The 26,651-nt window shown below is 55.4% G+C and overlaps 1 protein-coding gene across 4 annotated transcripts in view; it reads left to right on the forward strand.

The window, feature by feature from the left end:
* Positions 1–26,651, forward strand: part of RNF157 (ring finger protein 157) — a 123,428-nt gene that overhangs the window by 51,192 nt on the left and 45,585 nt on the right. For all 4 annotated transcript variants that reach the window (XR_005588515.1, XM_039501944.1, XM_039501945.1 and 1 more), the window contains exons 6-12: positions 499–565; positions 3,026–3,069; positions 4,291–4,338; positions 4,711–4,782; positions 6,090–6,249; positions 7,472–7,584; positions 8,050–8,288. Coding sequence is in view for 3 of the 4 variants with exons in the window: in XM_039501944.1 (XP_039357878.1) it covers positions 499–565; positions 3,026–3,069; positions 4,291–4,338; positions 4,711–4,782; positions 6,090–6,249; positions 7,472–7,584; positions 8,050–8,288 (743 nt within the window). In the remaining variant the exon portion in view is untranslated. The remainder of the gene's footprint in view (positions 1–498; positions 566–3,025; positions 3,070–4,290; positions 4,339–4,710; positions 4,783–6,089; positions 6,250–7,471; positions 7,585–8,049; positions 8,289–26,651) is intronic.

Here is a 26,651-nt window from a genome sequence, read left to right on the forward strand (position 1 = left end):
TTCTTAGAATATGGGGGGGGGAGGGACTTTGGTGATGGGGTTAACTAAACTGGTTTGCATGGTTAAGCAGTGACAGATTTGTAATTGCATAGAGCTACTGAGTAAACTTCAGCGCTTTACATGAAACTGAGGGTCATTCACATCCTGGGGCCTGGGATATACCAAAATGTAATTGCACCATAGCAGCCTGAGAGCTGTGAGGAGCTGAGAGCAGTGAAGTGCTTATTTCTGTGCGTCCGTGTCTTACACCTTCACTGCAGAGAAACGTCCCTGGGCACTTCTTAAGGATGTGTTCGCTGTAATGGATCAGATCCCTAGCTGGTGTAAATCAACATAGGACCATTTGCATCACTGGGCTGGCTCCCACAACAGGTGTCAATTGGTATAGCTCCATTGAAGTCAGTGGAGTTGCATTGATTTATACCAGCTGAGAATCTGGCTCAGTGACTCTTCCTGCAATAGTAACACGTTTCCTTCTCTCTCTCCCTCTCTTTACAGCTGGGCTTTGACCTGGACCGAGAGGTGTATCCCATGGTGGTGTATGCAGTCGTGGACGAGGGAGATGGTAGGAACAGACCCTTGGGATTGCAGGGCTTCATTTCCCGAAGTCCGCAGCGAGGTGGATGAGCCTTAAGGCTCTGGTGCCCTGCGCGACTTGCCCTGCAGATGGTGTTTGTGTTCTTACAATGCAGCCTCCGTTTGCGCAGTGAACTTTCAGCGTCTGTGTGTTGCTCCAGTCCCCTGTGCTGGTACAAGACAGCCCAGATGGCCTGATAAATGGATTTACTTTGCTCTTGCTGGAGAGAGAAAACAAAGGCTCATTATTGATTCCTCAGCAGCAGTTTTTCAGCCTTATCCTCGAGGCCTTTGAGATTATCAGCTCTTTGGGGCAGGGCCTGTCCTTTATACCATGTTTGTACAGCACCTAGCACAATGGGCCCGGCCTGGTCAGGCTCTTTTAATTATCACAGAAATGTAAACATTAAATAATAACAAAAGGCCATATCCAGCCGGACGTACAGCCGAGGGCATGGATGCTGCAGCACGGCACATCCTGCAGCCGCTTCATTTAAACTGAGAAAGAGAGGGGTTTGTAATGAACGATCTCTCCTGGCCAGGAGCCCTCAAGCCTTTGAGGCTGATATTCGGTTCAGGGCTCAGGACCCCGCTGAGCGCTCTGTGCGAGGGCCCAATGCACAGCTCACTGAAGTCAATGGAGCCAGTGGGCTTTGGTCAGGCCCTTGGGGAAGGAAAGCGAGTCCTGAGAACTCCATAGCGGGCCTGACCCTGTGTGGCACTGAGTGTCCTCTGCCCTCGCTGGAATCCAGGGCGCGCAGCACCCTGCAGGATCAGGCCCTGTATGGAGACGGCTGGGGGTGTGGTAGATGTAGACCCTCCCCAGGCCCCGTCTTGCTGAGTTTAAGTGGCACTGGGGGCTGTCAGGGAATTAATTCTGAATCCCAGGAAATGCATTTCCCCTGCACTCCAGCTGGGGCCCCCTCCGCGGGCCCTATAAATATTTGTCCTCTGCTTTGGTGAAGGTCACTCAGTGAGGTGGTTACACTTCCTCTAGCCCAGACAAGGAGCCCGGGCAGGGCTCAGCTTTCCCTTGGGGAAGTGGGTGGTTCCTGGCTTATAACAGCAGCAGCGCTCAGCGGGAGCCCAGGCCAGGCCTCCACCAGGAACTCTGCCTGGGGGCTCTTGGTCGGAGCCCCACTTCTATGGGTGCAGGGTGACCAGACAGCAAATGTGAAAAATGGAGACAGGGGGTGGGGGGTAATAGGAGCCTATCTAAGAAAAAGCCCCCAAAATCAGGACTGTCCCTATAAAATCGGGACATCTGGTCACCCTACTTGGGTGCCGATTATCTGACATGAGCCTTTCCCCTTAGCCCACTGGAGTCTCTCCAGACTCAGGAATTGGCTGACATGTACCCAGGCTTCCAGAGCTGCCTTGTTAAAAGCCCTTGTCCTGCCCCTGGGGAGTACGGAGCAGCGTGCGGAGTGAGGGACGCTCTCAGAGGCAATGGAAGACGCATCCTTTTGTAACCCCCACGTTCCTGTCCCTTGTGAGCCCTCCAGTGTGCAGCATGAAAAGATTTGGCCTGTCTCAGAGACCGTTCTTGCCCAGGGGCCAATATGGTCTAGGGGGAGTCAGCGTGGATTAGGGGACTGGATTCTAATTCTTGCTCTGCCGCTGAGCCGCTGGGGGTCAGTCACTCGGCTTCTTCATGCCTCCGTTTCCCCCTCACGCAGTAGGGATACCGTCCCCCAGGGGAGCTAGGAGGATTCGCCAGTTGAAGTCTGTACAGCGCTTTAAAATGTTACAGACCAGTTGTTCCTGTTTTCTGGATGATCCTGGGTCAGAGAGGTGGGAAATAGGCTGGTTCTAATAAGGTCACAGGGCAAATTCACTGCAGTCAGTGAAGTTACCCCAAAGAGGAGTTTGGCCCCGGCATTCCCAGTTCATTCCCTTTACATCCTTGTGCCTTCACATTGCAGCTTTGCAACAGCGTCACGGTTCCTTGGGGACGAGCCAGGCTTTGCGGCAGTCGTCTCAGTCCCATATGGGCCTTGGGTGTTACGCCCTAGCCCTGATCTGCTGGGCAGAGGCAGCACATTGCAGCTCGTACTGTGCGTCCACGGAGCCATTTCCCTCCAACCCTCCACGTAACAGCTGCGCCTTCAACGGGTGGCTGGGGAGAGGGACTAGGAGCTTAGCTCACATACATGCTAACCCATAGCAGTCCCCTGCCTCCAGTCTGTAGGAGTTAGAGAGAAGAGACTGAGCGGTTCCTCCTGCCTGACCATGGGTTGTGCAGGGATAACGTGTCATCTTCCCTGTATCCAAACATGGCACCTCTGCTTTTCCCATTGCAGTGCCCAGCAGGCAGTGCTCCTGCCCCAGATCAGCTGGATGTGGTGTTCCGTTTCCCACTCCTGCAATGGGTGCTGGGGCAGTGACCTGGATTCCCAGCTGCAGGGCATCCTTTTTACCTCTCAACCCTGCCCCTTTTGTCTTGCAGAGCACCTTGGCCACTGCCACGTACTGCTAGCGACGTTTGAGAAGGTGAGTGTTGAGTCACCGTCAGGTCCATGTACCGTACAGTCTGGCTTTCCTGTCCAGTGGAGTGGGCCGTTTAACCCCTTTCCTCCCAGCATGGATGGGACAGCAGGACCCACAGGACAAACTGCCACAAGTGGAATTAAAAGACAGACACCTAACTCTGGGTTTAAGCCCCTAGGGCAAAAAATGATCTAACTTTTGAGGTGTCGAGCCTGATATCCAGGCTGCTTATTTATTATTTTCCTGAATATTGATTTGAGAGCTTAACTTTAGACCCTCAAGTTGGAAAGTTTTGATCACAATGCCTGATCCATTGAAACAGCACTGGAGGGGCCTTTGTGTTGCATATTCCTGTGGTACGTTTCTAACTTTACTGTAGATTGATAAACTGGTGTTTGCATACGTGGAGAAAAGATCTTGATATAAGATCAGCTGGTTAATGGAGAATCTGTTGGCCGTCTACATGGCTAGGCTTGGCTGAATTTGGTTTTTATTTTGTTATCCTTTTGACAGATAATGATGTTTATTTTTAAGCATTTATTTCAATTTTTATCAAAGTAAATTCTCACAGTTATGCATAATTAGGGGGTTTAATCATTTTTCTCTATTTATCCAAATTTTCACGATTGTGGGAAGTTATCGGGAGGGGGGGCAGACAATGGGCTGACTCAGACAATCGTTATTTAATTACGGTGGACGTTGAGATTCAAAAAGTTCAAGCTTTACAACCATTAAAACACAAATGATCAGCATCACATGTCCAAATAGACAAAGTAAATAGCCTTAAGTCAACCTCTAAGAAGGTCTTAAGCAGCATTTTTCTTATTTTGCTTCTCTGTACATTTCTAGTATTATCAATGGCAATAGCTCAGTGGTTTGAGCAATGGCTCAATTTAGGGTTGTGAGTTCAATCCTTGAGGGGACCATTTAGGGATCTGGGGCAAAAATCTGTCTGGGGATTGGTCCTGCTCTGAGCAGGGGGTTGGACTAGATGACCTCCTGAGGTCCCTTCCAACCCTGATATTCTATGAGTCTATGGTTTTTTCATCAGTTTGCATGTGCATGTGTGAAATTGACATTTACTGATAACAATCAAATCCTGCCAAGCCTAGCTACAGGTGTCACAATATACAGCATGAGATAAATACACCACAGCTCCCTTCCCTCCCTCTAGTGTCTATGGTTGCTTTGCATTAACTTGGAGTACAATTTCCTTGTTTGCAGCATGCAGATGGTAGCTTTTGTGTGAAACCCCTGAAGCAGAAACAAGTGGTGAGTGTATGTGGGGTTGGGGCTGGCTAGCACTGGCCTGGTCCTGGGGGCTGAGGGGCAGTTGTTCCTTGCTGGTGGGCTGGCCTGGATGGGAGCTTGAATCCAGGAAGGACTGCGGGTCTGTTAGAATCACTGATGCGATGACACCCCCTTCGCAGTGGGGGTGGGGTGGGCTGGCATACATAGAGACAGCCTGTACCCAGCGTAGGGCACTGGGGGTGAGGTCATGGGGAGGGGGTCCCTCCTCACATGATGGGGAACGGGAAGGCGTAGAAAGAGGCCGTCCCAAGGCGAGTATCTGAAATGAGCTGGCGAGGCGGCACCAGCATAACTGCATCGCTCATGTGACTTCCCCGTCTCTGTGGGTTCCAGGTGGATGGAGTTAGCTACCTCCTTCAGGAGATCTACGGGATCGAGAACAAATACAATACACAGGACTCCAAGGTAAGGATGTGTCCCCCGGGGGTGGGAGGTGCAGGTCCTGGGAAAGGGGGGTGCCCTGCTTAGTGGCTGTTCTCTTTGGAGCACACATCTCTCCTCTTCCACTTTAACTTAACGCAGTGACTGTTCAGCACTCTCAGGAATCGGGAGTTTATAGAACAGTGCATTGGCCTTGGCCCAGCGCTGCTGTTGCTCCACAATGGTACGCTCCAGCTAGCCCTGCTATCCCAGTCTTGGGTTCCCCACGCAGTGTGACCAGTGCCCCTCAGGCCTGGCCAGCAGTGCCTGCGTCAATCCCAGGCGTATCCCGTCTTCGCAGTCACCCTCCTCTTGCTCTGGTGCAATCCTGGACCCACCTTAATGCCTTTTCCACCCAATAAGCACTAGGGGGAGATCTCCAAGCTCGTGTTCAATAAGGATTTGAACCAAGGCCCTTGGAGGTAAAAAGCCCAAGGTCCTCTTTTCCATGGGCCTTCCTGTTAAATTGTCTCTCCACATAGGGCTGCAGTGACTCTCTGGGGTGAATCCTTGCCTGTCAAGGGCCCTAGCTGCTATGGAGCTGGTGCAATCCTGGATTGGTGGGAGCTGCATGGGGAAGCCCCAGGCATAACTCCTCAGGGCTCCCTGCGTGTTTGGGTAGCAGTGGGTTAAGGGCTGAGGTGGGCCAGTTGATCCAGGCCCGCCCCCAGCGTGCGTGGGGCGGGCGCCGCGGCCCCGGCCGGGGGGGCGGCAGGCTGGGGGGCCGGCCGCAGTCATGCGCGCGAGGTCGGGTCGCCGCCGACCGCGACTGGCCGGCTGAGCTGGAGGGGTACTGGGCGCGGGGCTCGGCTGGACCTCTCCGGACTGCAGGCCGCAGGCTCGCTGGCAGAGCGGGCTCGCCTCTGTGGCTGCTCCGCGGGCATGGGCGCTGGCGGGGCGGCTGGGCTGGCGGCGCTGGACCTCTCGCAGGCATGCCTGCGCAGCTAAGCCGCGGACCGGACGCCGCCCCCCCCGCGCGCAGCCGCGGGCAGCCCAGCCGAGCGCCCAGCGACGACTCTCTCCGCCCGCATGCCCGCAGGAGGTCTGCTGCCCCTCGGACGGGGCGCGCGCGCATGACTGCTTGGGGCGGCCAAAAAGGTAGAGCCGCCCCTGAGTTGATCCACCACTCTGCAGATCTGTGAGCCATTGACCTCTGCCGAACAGGAGCTGCCAGGCTTGCTGCAGGCTCCCACTGCAATAGCAGCCGCTCCAAGGGCAAGGCTTTCTCCCACTGCAGAGACCCCCTGTGCCAAGCCCTGCTGGAGAGGCTCATTCTCTCTCTTCCTGCCCAGGTGGCTGAGGACGAGGTGAGCGATAACAGCGCAGAGTGCGTGGTCTGCCTCTCGGATGTGCGGGACACTCTGATTCTACCCTGCCGCCATCTTTGCCTCTGTAACACTTGTGCGGACACCCTGCGTTACCAAGCCAACAACTGCCCCATCTGCAGGCTGCGTAAGGCTCAGGGCTCTTTTCAGATCCCGGGGTGGAAGAGGACTGATTCCTAAGGGGGAGGATTGAGAGGGGGCATTGTCCCAAGTTGTTTTACTCTTTAGCTTGGGAAGATCTGTCTTGCACATTTTACACATGGAGTTCAAGCAAGACAAAACTCTAAGGGTATGTCTATACTGCCTGCCCGGGTCGGCGGGTAGCGTTCAACTTCCCGGAGTTCGACATATCGCGTCTCATCTAGACGCGATATGTCGAACTCCGAACGCGCTCCCGTCGACTCCGGAACTCCACCACCGCGAACGGCGGTGGCAGAGTCGACGGGGGAGCCGCGGACTTCGATCCCGCGGCGTCTGGACGGGTGAGTAGTTCGAACTAAGGTAGTTCGAGTTCAGCTACGCTATTCACGTAGCTGAACTTGCGTACCTTAGTTCGACCCCCCCACCCCCTAGTGTAGACCAGGCCTTAGCTTCACCCAAACTGCTCATGTGATGACTCTGTGCAAGGAGCTGAGATTGGCTGGCACTGGCCTTTTCCTAGGGAATAAGAGTTGGCTGGCCTGGAATAAGGGCTTGAATCTAGGAAGGACTGAGGGTCTATTAGAATCGCTAGTGCATTGACAGATATCGTCATCTGCCTGGTGTTAGAGGTAGCTCCATGCAAAACCCTTTTCTATCATTTTTACAGCACTGTTCTGAATTTCATTTCAAGAAATTTTGCACCTGCATTGTTTGTGGGTTTTTGGTTTTTATGTTTTTCGAAATTTTGTGAACTGAGGTTTTGGCATTGATAAAAAAAAATACCCAAATTCAACTTTTTTTTTTTTTTTTTTTTTTGTGTGTGTGTGCAAATTCTGGGGCAAAAATCTTTGTCTGACCGAAACTTCCGAGTTTGGAATTTTGAAAATGTTAGTGTCTCCTGCTTGAAAATAGGTCCGCCCTGAGTGATGAACAAGTCATTTTTTTCTCCCACCAAAAACAGCTGAATTTTTAAGGTGGAAAAACCTGAAATTTTGCAGGTTTTACACAAAATGTGTGACATTTCAACAAAATGCAAAACCTCCGGTTCCATCCAGACGATTTTGTATGGCCTTCACTAGCGTGGAATAGAAGAAAGAAAACAGCTCATATGAAAACAAGCGACATTCTCCGGGGGCGGTTGGGTCTCCCGCTTGTTAAATTAGAAATGAACTTTCTGTATCCTCCCCTCCCCTCCCCGCACTGTTCAGCATTCCGAGCCTTGCTCCAGATCCGAGCAATGAGGAAAAAACTTGGCCCTCTCTCTCCAACCAGCTTCAGCCCAATCATCGCCTCCCAAACGTCCGATTCTGAGGAGCACTCGGTGAGTATTGACCAGAGGAGCCAACCCATCAGCCCTCATGTGCGTAGTCCTGACCCCGCTGTTACTCCCCACGGTGTATAGTCACTGGGATGCAAAACAGCTTGCAGGCTTCTAAACAAAGGCTAACCCAGGAAGGGGAATTCCTTCCACTTTCAAGCCTGATTTTGTGGGAGTGCTGAACTCGCACAACATCCAGGAACAAGGTGCATTGGCAAAGCTGAGGTGGGGCGCAGGGCTAGCGTAATGGGGGGCTGAGGGGTGCGGTAGAAGCTTGCACAGCCCTTGCCTGCTCTCTGCCTCCCTCCAAGTGGTGGTCTCAGGCCCTTGCGTTCCTGGCCACCAAGTTTCATATCTATAGGCCGCCGCTTTGGAATGAATTGCCCTGCCCGGAGCGGAGGGGGCAGTTGTGTTGTGAAACCTGGGCTGTGGTATGCTCATTCCCAGGCCTGTCTCTGCTCCCTGTAGTCTTCTGAGAACATCCCTCCTGGTTACGAGGTAGTGTCTCTCCTGGAAGCTCTCAACGGGCCTCTCACTCCGTCCCCGGGCGCCCTTCCGCTGCACGGGCTTGGGGACAGCCACGGGACAGGGATGCTGCCGTCGTATGGCAGCGACGGCCACCTGCCTCCCATCAGGACGCTCTCTCCCCTCGACCGCTTGTCGGACTGCGGCAGCCAAGGGCTCAAACTCAAGAAGAGCCTGTCAAAGTAAGTCACTCACTGCCTTTACCTTCGGCACGTTACTGGACGCTCTTGCAGCCGGAGGGAGAGGGATTCTGGCCTAAGCTTCCTCGTAGGGTCCTGTCCCCAGCCTTTGGTTTCCAAAACACCGGAGGGCAGAGCAGGCAGGGCCGGCTTTAGGAAGTGCGGGGCCCAATTCAAACAGTTTGGACGGGGCCCTGGCATGGATGACTTAAAAAAAAAAAAAACACGTAAAAAAAACATGTGGGGCTTGTATTCACGGGGTGGTGCTCTGAGTCTTTGGCGGCACTTCGGCGGTGGGTCCTTCACTCGCTCCAGGTCTTCAGTGGCACTGAAGGACCCACTGCCGAAGTGTCGCCGAAGACCCAAAGTAAGCGAAGGACCAGCAACTGAAGTGCCGTCGAAGACATGGAGAGAGTGAATGACCCGCCGCTGAAGTGGCGCTGAAGACCCAAAGGGCCGCCAGGTGAGTAAAAATTTAAAAAGCGCCTCTAGCCAGAGAAGGGATTCTCATTGGGCGCGGGGACCTCTTAGGCACGGGGCCCGATTCGGGGGAATTGGTGGAATAGGCCTAAAGCCGGCCCTGCCTAAGGGTAGGGCACTTGGAGCTAGGGTTAGGGTTCCCATGACCAAAGCTTACCGCACTAGGGTTAGGGTTCCTATGGGTACGGCTTCCCGCCCTAGGGTTAGGGTTCCTATGGGTAGGGCACTTGTAGCTAGGGTTAGGGTTCCTATGGGTAGGGCACTTGGAGCTAGGGTTAGGGTTCCTATGGGTAGGGTTTCCAGCCCTAGGGTTAGGGTTCCTATGGGTAGGGCACTTGGAGCTAAGGTTAGGGTTCCTATGGGTAGGGCACTTGGAGCTAGCGTCAGGGTTCCTGAGGGTACGGCACTTGGAGGTAGGGTTACGGTTCCTATGGGTAGGGCTTCCCGCCCTAGGAGTAGGGTTCCTAAGGGTAAGGCATTTGGAGCTAGGGTTAGGGTTCCTATGGATAGGGTACTTGGAGCTAGGGTTAGGGTTCCTATGGGTAGGGCACTTGGAGCTAGGGTTAGGATTCCTATGGGTAGGGCTTCCCGCCGTAGGGTTAGGGTTCCTATGGGTAGGGCACCTGGAGCTAGGGTTAGGATTCCTATGGGTAGGGCTTCCCACCCTAGGGTTAGGGTTCCCAAGGGTAGGGCACTTGGAGCTAGGGTTAGGGTTCCTAAGGGTAGGGCACTTGGAGCTAGGGTAAGGGTTCCTATGGGTAGGGCTTCCCACCCTAGGGTTAGGGTTCCCAAGGGTAGGGCACTTGGAGCTAGGGTTAGGGTTCCTAAGGGTAGGGCACTTGGAGCTAGGGTTAGGGTTCCTAAGGGTAGGGCACTTGGAGCTAGGGTTAGGGTTCCTAAGGGTAGGGCACTTGGAGCTAGGGTTAGGGTTCCTATGGGTAGGGCACTTGGAGCTAGGGATAGGGTTCCTATGGGTAGGGCACTTGGAGCTAGGGTTAGGGTTCCTATGGGTAGGGCTTCCCACCCTAGGGTTAGGGTTTCCAAGGATAGGGCACTTGGAGCTAGGGTTAGGGTTCCTATGGGTAGGACACTTGGAGCTAGGGTTAGGGTTCCTATGGGTAGGGCACTTGGAGCTAGGGTTAGGGTTCCTATGGGTAGGGCACTTGGAGCTAGGGTTAGGGTTCCTGTGGGTAGGGCTTCCCGACGTAGGGTTAGGGTTCCTAAGGGTAGGGCACTTGAAGCTAGAGTTAGGGTTCCTAAGGGTAGGGCACTTGGAGCTAGGGTTAGGGTTCCTATGGGTAGGGCTTCCCGCCCTAGGGTTAGGGTTCCTATGGGTAGGGCACTTGGAGCTAGGGTTAGGGTTCCTATGGGTAGGGCACTTGGAGCTAGGGTTAGGGTTCCTATGGGTAGGGCTTCCCACCCTAGGGTTAGGGTTCCCAAGGCTAGGGCTCTTGGAGCTAGGGTTAGGGTTCCTTAGGGTAGGGCACTTGGAGCTAGGGTTAGGTTCCTATGGGTAGGGCGCCCCGCCCTAGGGTTAGGTTTCCTATGGGTAGGGCTTCCCGCCCTAGGGTTAGGGTTCCCAAGGGTAGGGCACTTGCAGCTAGGGTAAGGGTTCCTTAGGGTAGGGCCCTTGGAGCTAGGGTTAGGGTTCCTATGGGTAGGATTTCCCGCCCTAGGGTTAGGGTTCCTATGGGTAGGGCGCCCCGCCCTAGGGTTAGGTTTCCTATGGGTAGGGCTTCCCACCCTAGGGTTAGGGTTCCCAAGGGTAGGGCACTTGGAGCTAGGGTTAGGGTTCCTATGGGTAGGGCTTCCCTCCGTAGCGTTAGGGTTCCTAAGGGTAGGGCACTTGGAGCTAGGGTAAGGGTTCCTTAGGGTAGGGCACTTGGAGCTAGGGTTAGGGTTCCTATGCGTAGGGCGCCCTGCCCTAGGGTTAGGGTTCCTATGGGTAGGGCTTCCCACCCTAGGGTTAGGGTTCCCAAGGGTAGGGCCCTTGGAGCTAGGGTTAGGGTTCCTATGGGTAGGGCCCTTGGAGCTAGGGTTAGGGTACCTATGGGTAGGGCACTTGGAGCTAGGGTTAGGGTTCCTATGGGTAGGGCTTCCCGCCGTAGGGTTAGGGTTCCTAAGGGTAGGACACTTGGAGCTAGGGTTGGGTTCCTTAGGTTAGGGCTCTTGGAGCTAGGGTTAGCGTTCCTTAGGGTAGGGCCCTTGGAGCTAGGGTTAGGGTTCCTATGGGTAGGACACTTGGAGCTAGGGTTAGGGTTCCTATGGGTAGGGCACTTGGAGCTAGGGTTAGGGTTCCTATGGGTAGGGCACTTGGAGCTAGGGTTAGGGTTCCTATGGGTAGGGCTTCCCGCCCTAGGGTTAGGGTTCCTAAGGGTAGGGCACTTGGAGCTAGGGTTAGGGTTCCTATGGATACGGCTTCCTGCCCTAGGGTTAGGGTTCGTATGGGTAGGGCACTTGGAGCTAGGGTTAGGGTTCCTATGGGTAGGGCACTTGGAGCTAGGGTTAGGGTTCCTATGGGTAGGGCTTCCCACCCTAGGGTTAGGGCTCCCAAGGGTAGGGCTCTTGGAGCTAGGGTTAGGGTTCCTTAGGGTAGGGCACTTGGAGCTAGGGTTAGGGTTCCTATGCGTAGGGTGCCCCGCCCTAGGGTTAGGGTTCCTATGGGTAGGGCCCTTGGAGCTAGGGTTCGGGTTCCTATGGGTAGGGCCCTTGGAGCTAGGGTTAGGGTTTCTATGGGTGTGGCACTTGGAGCTAGGGTAAGGGTTCCTATGGGTAGGGCACTTGGAGCTAGGGTTAGGGTTCCTATGGGTAGGGCACTTGGAGCTACGGTTAGGGTTCCTATGGGTAGGGCTTCCCACCCTAGGGTTAGGGTTCCCAAGTGTAGGGCACTTGGAGCTAGGGTTAGGGTTCCTTAGGGTAGGGCCCTTGGAGCTAGGGTTAGGGTTCCTATGGGTAGGGCCCTTGGAGCTACGGTTAGGGTACCTATGGGTAGGGCATTTGGATCTAGGTTTAGGGTTCCTATGGGTAGGGCTTCCTGCCCTAGGGTTAGGGTTCCTATGGGTAGGGCACTTGGAGCTAGGGTTAGGGTTCCTATGGGTAGGGCACTTGGAGCTAGGGTTAGGGTTCCAATGGGTAGGATTTCGCGCCCTAGGGTTAGGGTTCCTATGGGTAGGGCGCCCCGCCCTAGGGTTAGGTTTCCTATGGGTAGGGCTTCCCACCCTAGGGTTAGGGTTCCCAAGGGTAGGGCACTTGGAGCTAGGGTTAGGGTTCCTATGGGTAGGGCACTTGGAGCTAGGGATAGGGTTCCTATGGGTAGGGCACTTGGAGCTAGGGTTAGGGTTCCTATGGGTAGGGCTTCCCACCCTAGGGTTAGGGTTTGCAAGGATAGGGCACTTGGAGCTAGGGTTAGGGTTCCTATGGGTAGGACACTTGGAGCTAGGGTTAGGGTTCCTATGGGTAGGGCACTTGGAGCTAGGGTTAGGGTTCCTATGGGTAGGGCACTTGGAGCTAGGGTTAGGGTTCCTATGGGTAGGGCACTTGGAGCTAGGGTTAGGGTTCCTATGGGTAGGGCTTCCCGCCGTAGGGTTAGGGTTCCTAAGGGTAGGGCACTTGGAGCTAGAGTTAGGGTTCCTAAGGGTAGGGCACTTGGAGCTAGGGTTAGGGTTCCTATGGGTACGGCTTCCTGCCCTAGGGTTAGGGTTCGTATGGGTAGGGCACTTGGAGCTAGGGTTAGGGTTCCTATGGGTAGGGCCCTTGGAGCTAGGGTTAGGGTTCCTATGGGTAGGGCTTCCCACCCTAGGGTTAGGGTTCCCAAGGGTAGGGCTCTTGGAGCTAGGGTTAGGGTTCCTTAGGGTAGGGCACTTGGAGCTAGGGTTAGGGTTCCTATGCGTAGGGTGCCCCGCCCTAGGGTTAGGGTTCCTATGGGTAGGGCCCTTGGAGCTAGGGTTAGGGTTCCTATGGGTAGGGCCCTTGGAGCTAGGGTTAGGGTTCCTTAGGGTAGGGCCCTTGGAGCTAGGGTTAGGGTTCCTATGGGTAGGGCCCTTGGAGCTAGGGTTAGGGTTCCTATGGGTAGGGCCCTTGGAGCTAGGGTTAGGGTTCCTATGGGTAGGGCACTTTGAGCTAGGGTTAGGGTTCCCAAGAGTAGGGCACTTGGAGATAGGGTTAGGGTTCCTATGCATAGGGTGCCCGCCTAGGGTTAGGGTTCCTATGGGTAGGGCCCTTGGAGCTAGGGTTAGGGTTCCTATGGGTAGGGCCCTTGGAGCTAGGGTTAGGGTTCCTTAGGGTAGGGCCCTTGGAGCTAGGGTTAGGGTTCCTATGGGTAGGGCCCTTGGAGCTAGGGTTAGGGTTCCTATGGGTAGGGCCCTTGGAGCTAGGGTTAGGGTTCCTATGGGTAGGATTTCCCGCCCTAGGGTTAGGGTTCCTATGGGTAGGGCACTTGGAGCTAGGGTTAGGGTTCCAATGGGTAGGATTTCCCGCCCTAGGGTTAGGGTTCCTATGGGTAGGGCGCCCCGCCCTAGGGTTAGGTTTCCTATGGGTAGGGATTCCCACCCTAGGGTTAGGGTTCCCAAGGGTAGGGCACTTAGAGCTAGGGTTAGGGTTCCTATGGGTAGGGCACTTGGAGCTAGGGTAAGGGTTCCTTAGGGTAGGGCACTTGGAGCTAGGGTTAGGGTTCCTATGCGTAGGGCGCCCTGCCCTAGGGTTAGGGTTCCTATGGGTAGGGCTTCCCACCCTAGGGTTAGGGTTCCCAAGGGTAGGGCCCTTGGAGCTAGGGTTAGGGTTCCTATGGGTAGGGCCCTTGGAGCTAGGGTTAGGGTACCTATGGGTAGGGCTTCCAGCCGTAGGGTTAGGGTTCCTAAGGGTAGGACACTTGGAGCTAGGGTTAGGGTTCCTATGGGTAGGGCACTTGGAGCTAGGGTTAGGGTTCATAAGTGTAGGACACTTGGAGCTAGGGTTACGGTTCCTATGGGTAGGGCACTTGGAGCTAGGGTTAGGGTTCCTATGGGTAGGGCACTTCGAGCTACGGTTGGGTTCCTATGGGTACGGCTTCCTGCCCTAGGGTTAGGGTTCGTATGGGTAGGGCACTTGGAGTTAGGGTTAGGGTTCCTATGGGTAGGGCTTCCCACCCTAGGGTTAGGGTTCCCAAGTGTAGGGCTCTTGGAGCTAGGGTTAGGGTTCCTTAGGTTAGGGCACTTGGAGCTAGGGTTAGGGTTCCTTAGGGTAGGGCTCTTGGAGCTAGGGTTAGGGTTCCTTAGGGTAGGGCCCTTGGAGCTAGGGTTAGGGTTCCTATGGGTAGGGCCCTTGGAGCTAGGGTTAGGGTTCCTATGGGTAGGGCCCTTGGAGCTAGGGTTAGGGTTCCTATGGGTAGGGCACTTGGAGCTAGGGTTAGGGTTCCCAAGAGTAGGGCACTTGGAGTTAGGGTTAGGGTTCCTATGCATAGGGTGCCCCGCCCTAGGGTTAGGATTCCTATGGGTAGGGCCCTTGGAGCTAGGGTTAGGGTTCCTATGGGTAGGGCCCTTGGAGCTAGGGTTAGGGTTCCTATGGGTGTGGCACTTGGAGCTAGGGTAATGGTTCCTATGGGTAGCACACTTGGAGCTAGGGTTAGGGTTCCTATGGGTAGGACACTTGGAGCTAGGGTTAGGGTTCCTATGGGTAGGACACTTGGAGCTAGGATTAGGGTTCCCAAGAGTAGGGCACTTGGAGTTAGGGTTAGGGTTCCTATGGGTAGGGCTTCCCAGCCTAGGGTTAGGGTTCCCAAGGGTAGGACTCTTGGAGCTAGGGTAATGGTTCCTATGGGTAGGGCACTTGGAGCTAGGGTTAGGGTTCCTATGGGTAGGGCACTTGGAGCTACGGTTAGGGTTCCTATGGGTAGGGCTTCCCACCCTAGGGTTAGGGTTCCCAAGTGTAGGGCACTTGGAGCTAGGGTTAGGGTTCCTATGGGTGGGGCCTTGGAGCTAGGGTTAGGGTTCCTATGGGTAGGGCCCTTGGAGCTACGGTTAGGGTACCTATGGGTAGGGCATTTGCATCTAGGGTTAGGGTTCCTATGGGTAGGGCTTCCTGCACTAGGGTTAGGGTTACTATGGGTAGGGCACCCCGCCCTAGGATTAGGGTTCCTATGCGTAGGGCACTTGGAGCTAGGGTTAGGGTTCCAATGGGTAGGATTTCCTGCCCAAGGGTTAGGGTTCCCAAGGGTAGGGCTCTTGGAGCTAGGGTTAGGGTTCCTTAGGGTAGGGCACTTGGAGCTAGGGTTAGGGTTCCTATGCGTAGGGTGCCCCGCCCTAGGGTTAGGGTTCCTATGGGTAGGGCCCTTGGAGCTAGGGTTAGGGTTCCTATGGGTAGGGCCCTTGGAGCTAGGGTTAGGGTTCCTTAGGGTAGGGCCCTTGGAGCTAGGGTTAGGGTTCCTTAGGGTAGGGCCCTTGGAGCTAGGGTTAGGGTTCCTATGGGTAGGGCCCTTGGAGCTAGGGTTAGGGTTCCTATGGGTAGGGCACTTGGAGCTAGGGTTAGGGTTCCCAAGAGTAGGGCACTTGGAGTTAGGGTTAGGGTTCCTATGCATAGGGTGCCCCGCCCTAGGGTTAGGGTTCCTATGGGTAGGGCCCTTGGAGCTAGGGTTAGGGTTCCTATGGGTAGGGCCCTTGGAGCTAGGGTTAGGGTTCCTTAGGGTAGGGCCCTTGGAGCTAGGGTTAGGGTTCCTTAGGGTAGGGCCCTTGGAGCTAGGGTTAGGGTTCCTATGGGTAGGGCCCTTGGAGCTAGGGTTAGGGTTCCTATGGGTAGGGCCCTTGGAGCTAGGGTTAGGGTTCCTATGGGTAGGGCTTCCTGCCCTAGGGTTAGGGTTCCTATGGGTAGGGCACTTGGAGCTAGGGTTAGGGTTCCAATGGGTAGGATTTCCCGCCCTAGGGTTAGGGTTCCTATGGGTAGGGTGCCCCGCGCTAGGGTTAGGTTTCCTATGGGTAGGGATTCCCACCCTAGGGTTAGGGTTCCCAAGGGTAGGGCACTTAGAGCTAGGGTTAGGGTTCCTATGGGTAGGGCACTTGGAGCTAGGGTAAGGGTTCCTTAGGGTAGGGCACTTGGAGCTAGGGTTAGGGTTCCTATGCGTAGGGCGCCCTGCCCTAGGGTTAGGGTTCCTATGGGTAGGGCTTCCCACCCTAGGGTTAGGGTTCCCAAGGGTAGGGCCCTTGGAGCTAGGGTTAGGGTTCCTATGGGTAGGGCCCTTGGAGCTAGGGTTAGGGTACCTATGGGTAGGGCACTTGGAGCTAGGGTTAGGGTTCCTAAGGGTAGGACACTTGGAGCTAGGGTTAGGGTTCCTATGGGTAGGGCACTTGGAGCTAGGGTTAGGGTTCCTAAGTGTAGGACACTTGGAGCTAGGGTTAGGGTTCCTATGGGTAGGGCACTTGGAGCTAGGGTTAGGGTTCCTATGGGTAGGGCACTTGGAGCTACGGTTAGGGTTCCTATGGGTACGGCTTCCTGCCCTAGGGTTAGGGTTCGTATGGGTAGGGCACTTGGAGTTAGGGTTAGGGTTCCTATGGGTAGGGCTTCCCACCCTAGGGTTAGGGTTCCCAAGTGTAGGGCTCTTGGAGCTAGGGTTAGGGTTCCTTAGGTTAGGGCTCTTGGAGCTAGGGTTAGGGTTCCTTAGGGTAGGGCTCTTGGAGCTAGGGTTAGGGTTCCTTAGGGTAGGGCCCTTGGAGCTAGGGTTAGGGTTCCTTAGGGTAGGGCCCTTGGAGCTAGGGTTAGGGTTCCTATGGGTAGGGCCCTTGGAGCTAGGGTTAGGGTTCCTATGGGTAGGGCACTTGGAGCTAGGGTTAGGGTTCCCAAGAGTAGGGCACTTGGAGTTAGGGTTAGGGTTCCTATGCGTAGGGTGCCCCGCCCTAGGGTTAGGATTCCTATGGGTAGGGCCCTTGGAGCTAGGGTTAGGGTTCCTATGGGTAGGGCCCTTGGAGCTAGGGTTAGGGTTCCTATGGGTGTGGCACTTGGAGCTAGGGTAAGGGTTCCTATGGGTAGCTCACGGGGAGCTAGGGTTAGGGTTCCTATGGGTAGGACACTTGGAGCTAGGGTTAGGGTTCCTATGGGTAGGACACTTGGAGCTAGGATTAGGGTTCCCAAGAGTAGGGCACTTGGAGTTAGGGTTAGGGTTCCTATGGGTAGGGCTTCCCAGCCTAGGGTTAGGGTTCCCAAGGGTAGGACTCTTGGAGCTAGGGTAATGGTTCCTATGGGTAGGGCACTTGGAGCTAGGGTTAGGGTTCCTATGGGTAGGGCACTTGGAGCTACGGTTAGGGTTCCTATGGGTAGGGCTTCCCACCCTAGGGTTAGGGTTCCCAAGTGTAGGGCACTTGGAGCTAGGGTTAGGGTTCCTATGGGTAGGGCCCTTGGAGCTAGGGTTAGGGTACCTATGGGTAGGGCATTTGCATCTAGGGTTAGGGTTCCTATGGGTAGGGCTTCCTGCACTAGGGTTAGGGTTACTATGGGTAGGGCACCCCGCCCTAGGATTAGGGTTCCTATGCGTAGGGCACTTGGAGCTAGGGTTAGGGTTCCAATGGGTAGGATTTCCCGCCCTAGGGTTAGGGTTCCTATGGGTAGGGCGCCCCGCCCTAGGGTTAGGTTTCCTATGGGTAGGGCTTCCCACCCTAGGGTTAGGGTTCCCAAGGGTAGGGCACTTAGAGCTAGGGTTAGGGTTCCTATGGGTAGGGCACTTGGAGCTAGGGTTAGGGTTCCTATGGGTAGGGCTTCCCTCCGTAGCGTTAGGGTTCCTAAGGGTAGGGCACTTGGAGCTAGGGTTAGGGTTCCTATGGGTAGGGCACTTGGAGCTAGGGTAAGGGTTCCTATGGGTAGGGCACTTGGAGCTAGGGTTAGGGTTCCCAAGGGTAGGGCACTTGGAGTTAGGGTTAGGGTTCCTATGGGTAGGGCTTCCCACCCTAGGGTTAGGGTTCCCAAGGGTAGGGCTCTTGGAGCTAGGGTTAGGGTTCCTATGGGTAGGGCTCTTGGAGATAGGGTTAGGGTTCCTATGGGTAGGGCTTCCCGCCGTAGGGTTAGGGTTCCTAAGGGTAGGACACTTGGAGCTAGGGTTAGGGTTCCTATGGGTAGGACACTTGGAGCTAGGGTTAGGGTTCCTATGGGTAGGGCACTTGGAGCTAGGGTTAGGGTTCCTATGGGTAGTGCACTTGGAGCTACGGTTAGGGTTCCTATGGGTACGGCTTCCTGCCCTAGGGTTAGGGTTCGTATGGGTAGGGCACTTGGAGTTAGGGTTAGGGTTCCTATGGGTAGGGCTTCCCACCCTAGGATTAGGGTTCCCAAGTGTAGGGCTCTTGGAGCTAGGGTTAGGGTTCCTTAGGTTAGGGCTCTTGGAGCTAGGGTTAGGGTTCCTTAGGTTAGGGCTCTTGGAGCTAGGGTTAGGGTTCCTTAGGGTAGGGCCCTTGGAGCTAGGGTTATGGTTCCTATGGGTAGGGCACTTGGAGCTAGGGTTAGGGTTCCTATGGGTAGGGCTTCCCACCCTAGGGTTAGGGTTTCCAAGGATAGGGCACTTGGAGCTAGGGTTAGGGTTCCTATGGGTAGGACACTTGGAGCTAGGGTTAGGGTTCCTATGGGTAGGGCACTTGGAGCTAGGGTTAGGGTTCCTATGGGTAGGGCACTTGGAGCTAGGGTTAGGGTTCCTGTGGGTAGGGCTTCCCGACGTAGGGTTAGGGTTCCTAAGGGTAGGGCACTTGGAGCTAGAGTTAGGGTTCCTAAGGGTAGGGCACTTGGAGCTAGGGTTAGGGTTCCTATGGGTACGGCTTCCTGCCCTAGGGTTAGGGTTCGTATGGGTAGGGCACTTGGAGCTAGGGTTAGGGTTCCTATGGGTAGGGCACTTGGAGCTAGGGTTAGGGTTCCCAAGGGTAGGGCACTTGGAGTTAGGGTTAGGGTTCCTATGGGTAGGGCTTCCCACCCTAGGGTTAGGGTTCCCAAGGGTAGGGCTCTTGGAGCTAGGGTTAGGGTTCCTTAGGGTAGGGCACTTGGAGCTAGGGTTAGGGTTCCTATGCGTAGGGTGCCCCGCCCTAGGGTTAGGGTTCCTATGGGTAGGGCCCTTGGAGCTAGGGTTAGGGTTCCTATGGGTAGGGCCCTTGGAGCTAGGGTTAGGGTTCCTATGGGTGTGGCACTTGGAGCTAGGGTAAGGGTTCCTATGGGTAGGGCACTTGGAGCTAGGGTTAGGGTTCCTATGGGTAGGGCACTTGGAGCTACGGTTAGGGTTCCTATGGGTAGGGCACTTGGAGCTAGGGTTAGGGTTCCTATGGGTAGGGCACTTGGAGCTACGGTTAGGGTTCCTATGGGTAGGGCTTCCCACCCTAGGGTTAGGGTTCCCAAGTGTAGGGCACTTGGAGCTAGGGTTAGGGTTCCTTAGGGTAGGGCCCTTGGAGCTAGGGTTAGGGTTCCTATGGGTAGGGCCCTTGGAGCTACGGTTAGGGTACCTATGGGTAGTGCATTTGGATCTAGGGTTAGGGTTCCTATGGGTAGGGCTTCCTGCCCTAGGGTTAGGGTTCCTATGGGTAGGGCTTCCTGCCCTAGGGTTAGGGTTCCTATGGGTAGGGCACCCCGCCCTAGGATTAGGGTTCCTATGCGTAGGGCACTTGGAGCTAGGGTTAGGGTTCCAATGGGTAGGATTTCGCGCCCTAGGGTTAGGGTTCCTATGGGTAGGGCGCCCCGCCCTAGGGTTAGGTTTCCTATGGGTAGGGCTTCCCACCCTAGGGTTAGGGTTCCCAAGGGTAGGGCACTTGGAGCTAGGGTTAGGGTTCCTAAGGGTAGGGCACTTGGAGCTAGGGTTAGGGTTCCTATGGGTACGGCTTCCTGCCCTAGGGTTAGGGTTCGTATGGGTAGGGCACTTGGAGCTAGGGTTAGGGTTCCTATCGGTAGGGCACTTGGAGCTAGGGTTAGGGTTCCCAAGGGTAGGGCACTTGGAGTTAGGGTTAGGGTTCCTATGGGTAGGGCTTCCCACCCTAGGGTTAGGGTTCCCAAGGGTAGGGCTCTTGGAGCTAGGGTTAGGGTTCCTTAGGGTAGGGCACTTGGAGCTAGGGTTAGGGTTCCTATGGGTAGGGCCCTTGGAGCTAGGGTTAGGGTTCCTATGGGTAGGGCACTTGGAGCTAGGGTTAGGGTTCCTATGGGTAGGACACTTGGAGCTAGGGTTAGGGTTCCTATGGGTAGGGGACTTGGAGCTAGGGTTAGGGTTCCTATGGGTAGGGCACTTGGAGCTAGGGTTAGGGTTCCTATGGGTAGGGCACTTGGAGCTAGGGTTAGGGTTCCTATGGGTAGGGCTTCTTGCCCTAGGGTTAGGGTTCCTAAGCGTAGGGCACTTGGAGCTAGGGTTAGGGTTCCTATGGGTAGGGCACTTGGAGCTAGGGTTAGGGTTCCCAAGGGTAGGGCACTTGGAGCTAGGGTTAGGGTTCCTTAGGGTAGGGCACTTGGAGCTAGGGTTAGGGTTCCTATGCGTAGGGTGCCCCGCCCTAGGGTTAGGGTTCCTATGGGTAGGGCCCTTGGAGCTAGGGTTAGGGTTCCTATGGGTAGGGCACTTGGAGCTAGGGTTAGGGTTCCTATGGGTGTGGCACTTGGAGCTAGGGTTAGGGTTCCTATGGGTAGGACACTTGGAGCTAGGGTTAGGGTTCCTATGGGTAGGGCACTTGGAGCTATGGTTAGGGTTCATATGGGTAGGGTATCCTGCCCTAGGGTTAGGGTTCCTATGGGTAGGGCACTTGGAGCTAGGGTTAGGGTTCCTTAGGGTAGGGCCCTTGGAGCTAGGGTTAGGGTTCCTATGGGTAGGGCCCTAGGGTTAGGTTCCTATGGGTAGGGCCGATGCAGCTAGGGTTAGGGTTCCTATGGGTAGGGCACTTGGAGCTAGGGTTAGGGTTCCTATGGGTAGGGCCCTTGGAGCTAGGGTTAGGGTTCCTATGGGTAGGGCACTTGGAGCTAGGGTTAGGGTTCCTATGGGTCGGGCTGGGGGCGGTAGGGTTAGGGTTCCTATGGGTGGGGCACATGGAGCTAGGGTTAGGGTTCCTATGGGTAGGGCATTTGGAGCTAGGGTTAGGGTTCCTATGGGTAGGGCTCTAGGAGCAAGGATTAGGGATCCTATGGGTAGGGCTTCCCGCCCTAGGGTTAGGGTTCCTATGGGTAGGGCACTTGGAGCTAGGGTTAGGGTTCCTATGGGTAGGGCACTTGGAGCTAGGGTTAGGGTTCCTATGGGTAGGGCACTTGGAGCTAGGGTTAGGGTTCCTATGTGTAGGGCTTCCACCCTAGGGTTAGGGTTCCTAGGGGTAGGGCACTTGGAGCTAGGGTTAAGGTTCCTAAACGTAGGGCACTTGGAGCTAGGGTTATGGTTCCTATGGGTAGGTCACCTTGATCTAGGGTTAGGGTTCCTATTGGTAGGGCTTCGCACCCTAAGGTTAGGGTTCCTAACGGTAGGGTACTTGGAGCTAGGGTTAGGGTTCCCAAGGGTAGGGCCCTTGGAGCTAGGGTTAGGGTTCCTATGGGTAGGGCACTTGGAACTAGGGTTAGGGTTCCTATGGGTAGGGCACTTGGAGCTAGGGTTAGGGTTCCTATGGGTAGGGCACTTGGAGCTAGGGTTAGGGTTCCTATGGGTAGGGCACTTGGAGCTAGGGTTAGGGTTCCTATGGGTAGGGATTCCAGCCGTAGGGTTAGGGTTCCTATGGGTAGGGCACGTGGAGCTAGGGTTAGTCTTCCTATGAGTAGGGCACGTGGAGCTAGGGTTAGGGTTCCTATGGGTTGGGCTTTTTGCCCTAGGGTTAGGGTTCCTATGGGCAGGGCACTTGGAGCTAGGGTTAGTGTTGCTAAGGGTAGGGGACTTGGAGCTAGGGTTAGGGTTCCTCTGGGTAGGGCACTTGGAGCTAGGGTTAGGGTTCCTATGGGTAGGGCTGAAGGACCTAGTGTTAGGGTTCCTATGGTTATGGCACTTGGAGCTAGGGTTAGTGTTCCTACCGGTAGGGCACTTGGAGCTAGGGTTAGGGTTCCTATGGGTAGGGCACTTGGAGCTAGGGTTAGGGTTCCTATGGGTAGGACACTTGGAGCTAGGGTTAGGGTTCCTATGGGTAGGGCACTTGGAGCTAGGGTTAGGGTTCCTATGGGTAGGGCACATGGAGCTAGGGTTAGGGTTCCTATGGGTAGGGCCCTTGGAGCTAGGGTTAGGTTCCTATGGGTAGGGCTTGGAGCTAGGGTTAGGGTTCCTTAGGTCAGGGCACTTGGAGCTAGGGTTAGGGTTCCTATGGGTAGGGCCCTTGGAGCTAGGGTTAGGGTTCCTATAGGTAGGTCACTTGGAGCCAGGGTTAGGGTTCCTATGGGTAGGGCTTTCTGCCCTAGGGTTAGGGTTCCTATGGGTAGGGCACCCCTCCCTAGGGTTAGGGTTCCTATGGGTAGGGCACTTGGAGCTAGGGTTAGGGTTCCTATGGGTAGGGCACTTGGAGCTAGGGTTAGGGTTCCTATGGGTAGGGCACTTGGAGCTAAGGTTAGGGTTCCTATGGGTAGGGCTTCCCACCCTAGGGTTAGGGTTCCTAAGGGTAGGGCACTTGGAGCTAGGGTTAGGGTTCCTATGGGTAGGGCACTTGGAGCTAGGGTTAGGGTTCCTATGGGTAGGGCACTTGGAGCTAGGGTTAGGGTTCCTATGGGTAGGGCACTTGGAGCTAGGGTTAGGGTTCCTATGGGTAGGGCTTCCCGCCCTAGGGTTAGGGTTCCTAAGCGTAGGGCACTTGGAGCTAGGGTTAGGGTTCCTATGGGTAGGGCACTTGGAGCTAGGGTTAGGGTTCCTATGGGTAGGGCACTTGGAGCTAGGGTTAGGGTTCCTAAGGACAGGGCACTTGGAGCTAGGGTTAGGGTTCCTATGGGTAGCGCACTTGGAGCTAGGGTTAGGGTTCCTATGGGTAGGGCCCTTGGAGCTAGGGTTAGGGTTCCTATGGGTAGGGCACTTGGAGCTAGGGTTAGGGTTCCTATGGGTAGGGCACTTGGAGCTAGGGTTAGGGTTCCTATGGGTAGGGCACTTGGAGCTAGGGTTAGGGTTCCTATGGGTAGGGCACTTGGAGCTAGGGTTAGGGTTCCTATGGGTAGGGCATTTGGAGCTAGGGTTAGGGTTTCTATGGGTAGGGCATTTGGAGCTAGGGTTAGGGTTCATATGGGTAGGGCTTCTTGCCTAGGTTAGGGTTCCTAAGGGTAGGGCACTTGGAGCTAGGGTTAGGGTTCCTATGGGTAGGGCACTTGGAGCTAGGGTTAGGGTTCCTATGGGTAGGGCACTTGGAGCTAGGGTTAGGGTTCCTATGGGTAGGGCACTTGGAGCTAGGGTTAGGGTTCCTATGGGTAGGGCACTTGGAGCTAGGTTAGGGGTCCTATGGGTAGGGCTTCCCGTCCTAGGGTTAGGGTTCCTATGGGGAGGGCTCTTGGAGCTAGGGTTAGGGTTCCTATGGGTAGGGCACTTGGAGCTAGGGTTAGGGTTCCTATGGGTAGGGCACTTGGAGCTAGGGTTAGGGTTCCTATGGGTAGGGCCCTTGGAGCTAGGGTTAGGGTTCCTATGGGTAGGGGACTTGGAGCTAGGGTTAGGGTTCCTATGGGTAGGGCACTTGGAGCTAGGGTTAGGGTTCCTATGGGTAGGGCACTTGGAGCTAGGGTTAGGGTTCCTTAGGGTAGGGCACTTGGAGCTAGGGTTAGGGTTCCTATGGGTAGGGCCCTTGGAGCTAGGGTTAGGGTTCCTATGGGTAGGGCACTTGGAGCTAGGGTTAGGGTTCCTATGGGTAGGGCACTTGCAGCTAGGCTTAGCGTTCCCAGGGGTAGGGCTTCACACCCTAGGGTTAGTGTTCCCAAGGGTAGGGCTCTTGGAGCTAGGGTTAGGGTTCCTGAGTGTAGGGCACTTGGAGCTAGGGTTAGAGTTCCTATGGGTAGGGCCCTTGGAGCTAGGGTTAGGTTCCTATGGGTAGGGCACTTGGAGCTAGGGTTAGGGTTCCTATGGGTAGGGCTTCCTGCCCTAGGGTTAGGTTCCTATTGGTAGTGCACTTGGATCTAGGGTTAGGGTTCCTATGGGTAGGGCACTTGGAGCTAGGGTTAGGGTTCCTATGGGTAGGGCACTTGGAGCCCTAGGTTAGGTTTCCTATGGGTAGGGCACTTGGAGCTAGGGTAAGGGTTCCAATGGGTAGGGAACTTCGAGCTAGGGTTAGGTCTACCATGAGTAGGGCACTTGGAGCTAGGGTTACGGTTCCTATGGGTAGGGCACTTGGAGCTAGGGTTAGGGTTCCTATGGGTAGGGCACTTGGAGCTAGGGTTAGGGTTCCTATGGGTAGGGCACTTGGAGCTAGGGTTAGGGTTCCTATGGGTAGGGCACTTGGAGCTAGGTTAGGTTCCTATGGGTAGGGACCTTGGAGCTAGGGTTAGGGTTCCTATGGGTAGGGCCCTTGGAGCTAGGGTTAGGGTTCCTATGGGTAGGGCACTTGGAGCTAGGGATAGGGTTCCTAAGGCTAGGGCGCTAGGAGCTAGGTTAGGGTTCCTATGGGTAGGGCTTCCCACCCTAGGGTTAGGGTTCCCCAGGGTAGGGCACTTGGAGCTAGGGTTAGGGTTCCTATGGGTAGGGCACTTGGAGCTAGGGTTAGGGTTCCTATGGGTAGGGCACTTGGAGCTAGGGTTAGGGTTCCTATGGGTAGGGCACTTGGAGCTAGGGTTAGGGTTCCTATGGGTAGGGCACTTGGAGCTAGGGTTAGGGTTCCTATGGGTAGGGCACTTGGAGCTAGGGTTAGGGTTCCTGTGCGTAGGGCACTTGGAGCTAGGGTTCTGGTTACTATGGGTAGGGCACTTGGAGCTAGGGTTCGGGTTCCAATAGGTAGGGCACTTGGATTTCGGGTGAGGGATCCTATCGGTAGGGATTCCTGCCATAGGGTGTAGGGTTCGTATGGGTAGGGCACTTGGAGCTAGGGTTAGGGTTCCTGAGGGTACGGCTTCCTGCCCTAGGGTTAGGGTTCGTATGGGTAGGGCACTTCGAGTTAGGGTTAGTGTTCCTTAGGTTAGGGCTCTTGGAGCTAGGGTTAGGGTTCCTTAGGGTAGGGCCCTTGGAGCTAGGGTTTGGGTTCCTATGGGTAGGGCTTCCCACCCTAGGGTTAGGGTTTCCAAGGATAGGGCACTTGGAGCTAGGGTTAGGGTTCCTATGGGTAGGACACTTGGAGCTAGGGTTAGGGTTCCTATGGGTAGGGCACTTGGAGCTAGGGTTAGGGTTCCTATGGGTAGGGCACTTGGAGCTAGGGTTAGGGTTCCTCTGGGTAGGGCACTTGGAGCTAGGGTTAGGGTTCCTATGGGTAGGGCACTTGGAGCTACGGTTAGGGTTCCCAAGGGTAGGGCACTTGGAGCTAGGGTTAGGGTTCCTATGCGTAGGGTGTCCCACCCTAGGGTTAGGATTCCTATGGGTAGGGCCCTTGGAGCTAGGGTTAGGGTTCCTGTGGGTAGGGCACTTGGAGCTAGGGTTAGGGTTCCTATGCGTAGGGTGCCCCGCCCTAGGGTTAGGGTTTCTATGGGTAGGGCCCTTGGAGCTAGGGTTAGGGTTCCTATGGGTAGGGCTTCCTGCCCTAGGGTTAGGGTTCCTATGGGTAGGGCACTTGGAGCTAGGGTTAGGGTTCCTATGGGTAGGGCACTTGGAGCTAGGGTTAGGGTTCCTATGGGTAGGGCACTTGGAGCTAGGGTTAGGGTTCCTATGGGTAGGGCTTCCCGCCGTAGGGTTAGGGTTCCTAAGGGTAGGGCACTTGGAGCTAGGGTTAGGGTTCCTATGGGTAGGGCACTTGGAGCTAGGGTTAGGGTTCCTATGGGTAGGGCTTCCTGCCCTAGGGTTAGGGTTCCTATGGGTAGGGCACTTGGAGCTAGGGTTAGGGTTCCTATGGGTAGGGCTTCCCACCCTAGGGTTAGGGTTCCTAAGGGTAGGGCACTTGGAGCTAGGGTTAGGGTTCCTAAGGGTAGGGCACTTGGAGCTAGGGTTAGGGTTCCTATGGGTAGGGCACTTGGAGCTAGGGTTAGGGTTCCTATGGGTAGGGCTTCCCGACCTAGGGTTAGGGTTCCTAAGGGTAGGGCACTTGGAGCTAGGGTTAGGGTTCCTATGGGTAGGGCACTTGGAGCTAGGGTTAGGGTTCCTATGGGTAGGGCGCCACACCCTAGGGTTAGGGTTCCTATGGGTAGGGCACTTGGAGCTAGGGTTAGGGTTCCTATGGGTAGGGCACTTGGAGCTAGGGTTAGGGTTCCTATGGGTAGGGCACTTGGAGCTAGGGTTAGGGTTCCTATGGGTAGGGCACTTGGAGCTAGGGTTAGGGTTCCTATGGGTAGGGCACTTCGAGCCTGGGTTAGGGCTTTCCGCCCATGGGTTAGGGTTCCTAAGGGAAGGGAAGTTGAATCTAGGGTTAGGGTTCCTAAAGGTAAAGCACCTGGAACTGCGGTTAGGGTTCCTAGGGGTACGGAACTTGGAGCTATGGTTAGGATTCCTAAGGGTAAAGCACCTGGAACTGGGGTTAGGGTTCCTATTGGTAGGGTTCTTGGAGCTAGGGTTAGGGTTCCTATGGGTAGGGCTTCCCACCCTAGGGTTAGGGTTCCTATGGGTAGGGCACTTGGAGCTAGGGTTAGGGTTCCTATGGGTAGGGCACTTGGAGCTAGGGTTAGGGTTCCTATGGGTAGGACCCTTGGAGATAGGGTTAGGGTTCCTATGGGTAGGGCCCTTGGAGGTAGGGTTAGGGTTCCTATGGGTAGGGCTTCCCACCCTAGGGTTAGGGTTCCCAAGGGTAGGGCACTTGGAGCTAGGGTTAGGGTTCCTAAGGGTAGGGCACTTGGAGCTAGGGTTAGGGTTCCTATGGGTAGGGCGCCCTGCCCTAGGGTTAGGGTTCCTGTGGGTAGGGCTTCCCGCCCTAGGGTTAGGGTTCC

This window comes from Mauremys reevesii, linkage group 15 (assembly GCF_016161935.1).
Source record: "Mauremys reevesii isolate NIE-2019 linkage group 15, ASM1616193v1, whole genome shotgun sequence".
In the NCBI taxonomy this organism is placed as follows: Eukaryota; Metazoa; Chordata; order Testudines; family Geoemydidae; genus Mauremys; species Mauremys reevesii.